Below are 559 nucleotides of genomic sequence, written 5' to 3'. Positions count from 1 at the left end.
TCTTTCCTTACCTATGCAAAATACCCCAAAGGCAGATATGAGCAAGCCAGCATAACTTGGAGACAGAGGAGGTCTTTGCTGGCTTATTCTCACTTTCAGTAGCTTGTTCAACATCACTTGCTGCATACACTGCCTCTGCCTCAGCCTCGCCATAGTGCCACTTCATGGACATGATCATTACCACAATAGCCGGAACTATCACTAACGCCAGGGTGAGGCCAGCCCATATTACCGAACCCCCGAGGAAGTATCTTATTACTAAGTTTAAATCTGGAATAACAGACATAATTAATGACTATCAGAGACAAAAATAATCTGTGTAGTTAGTAACACTATTCATATCACTCTGCTAATAATAAATCTATAATAATTCTGTGACTCTGTAATTTATTCCCTTGAAAATGTTCCATTATCTATACGAGTAACAGTATATAAAAAGGAACTCTTTATATTCAATCAATATCACTGATAAAAGATTATACAATTTTCATATGAAATAATTTTTTTTTAAGAATATCAGTTAGTTTGAGAAAATCAGCTTGTCTATCCATGGCAAAAG

At 35.8% G+C, this 559-nt stretch overlaps 1 protein-coding gene across 1 annotated transcript in view; it reads right to left on the bottom strand.

The window, feature by feature from the left end:
* LOC119581714 overlaps positions 1 to 559 on the bottom strand; it is a gene marked incomplete in the record, with an annotated part of 8904 nt that overhangs the window by 6525 nt on the left and 1820 nt on the right. The window contains 1 exon segment of the mRNA XM_037929839.1: positions 12 to 270. Within this exon segment, the coding sequence (XP_037785767.1) occupies positions 12 to 270 (259 nt within the window).

Source organism: Penaeus monodon, chromosome 15, assembly GCF_015228065.2.
Source record: "Penaeus monodon isolate SGIC_2016 chromosome 15, NSTDA_Pmon_1, whole genome shotgun sequence".
Classification (NCBI taxonomy): Eukaryota; Metazoa; Arthropoda; class Malacostraca; order Decapoda; family Penaeidae; genus Penaeus; species Penaeus monodon.
Note: the sequence above shows the minus strand (reverse complement) of the source record. Positions and strands in the feature narration are given on the sequence as shown.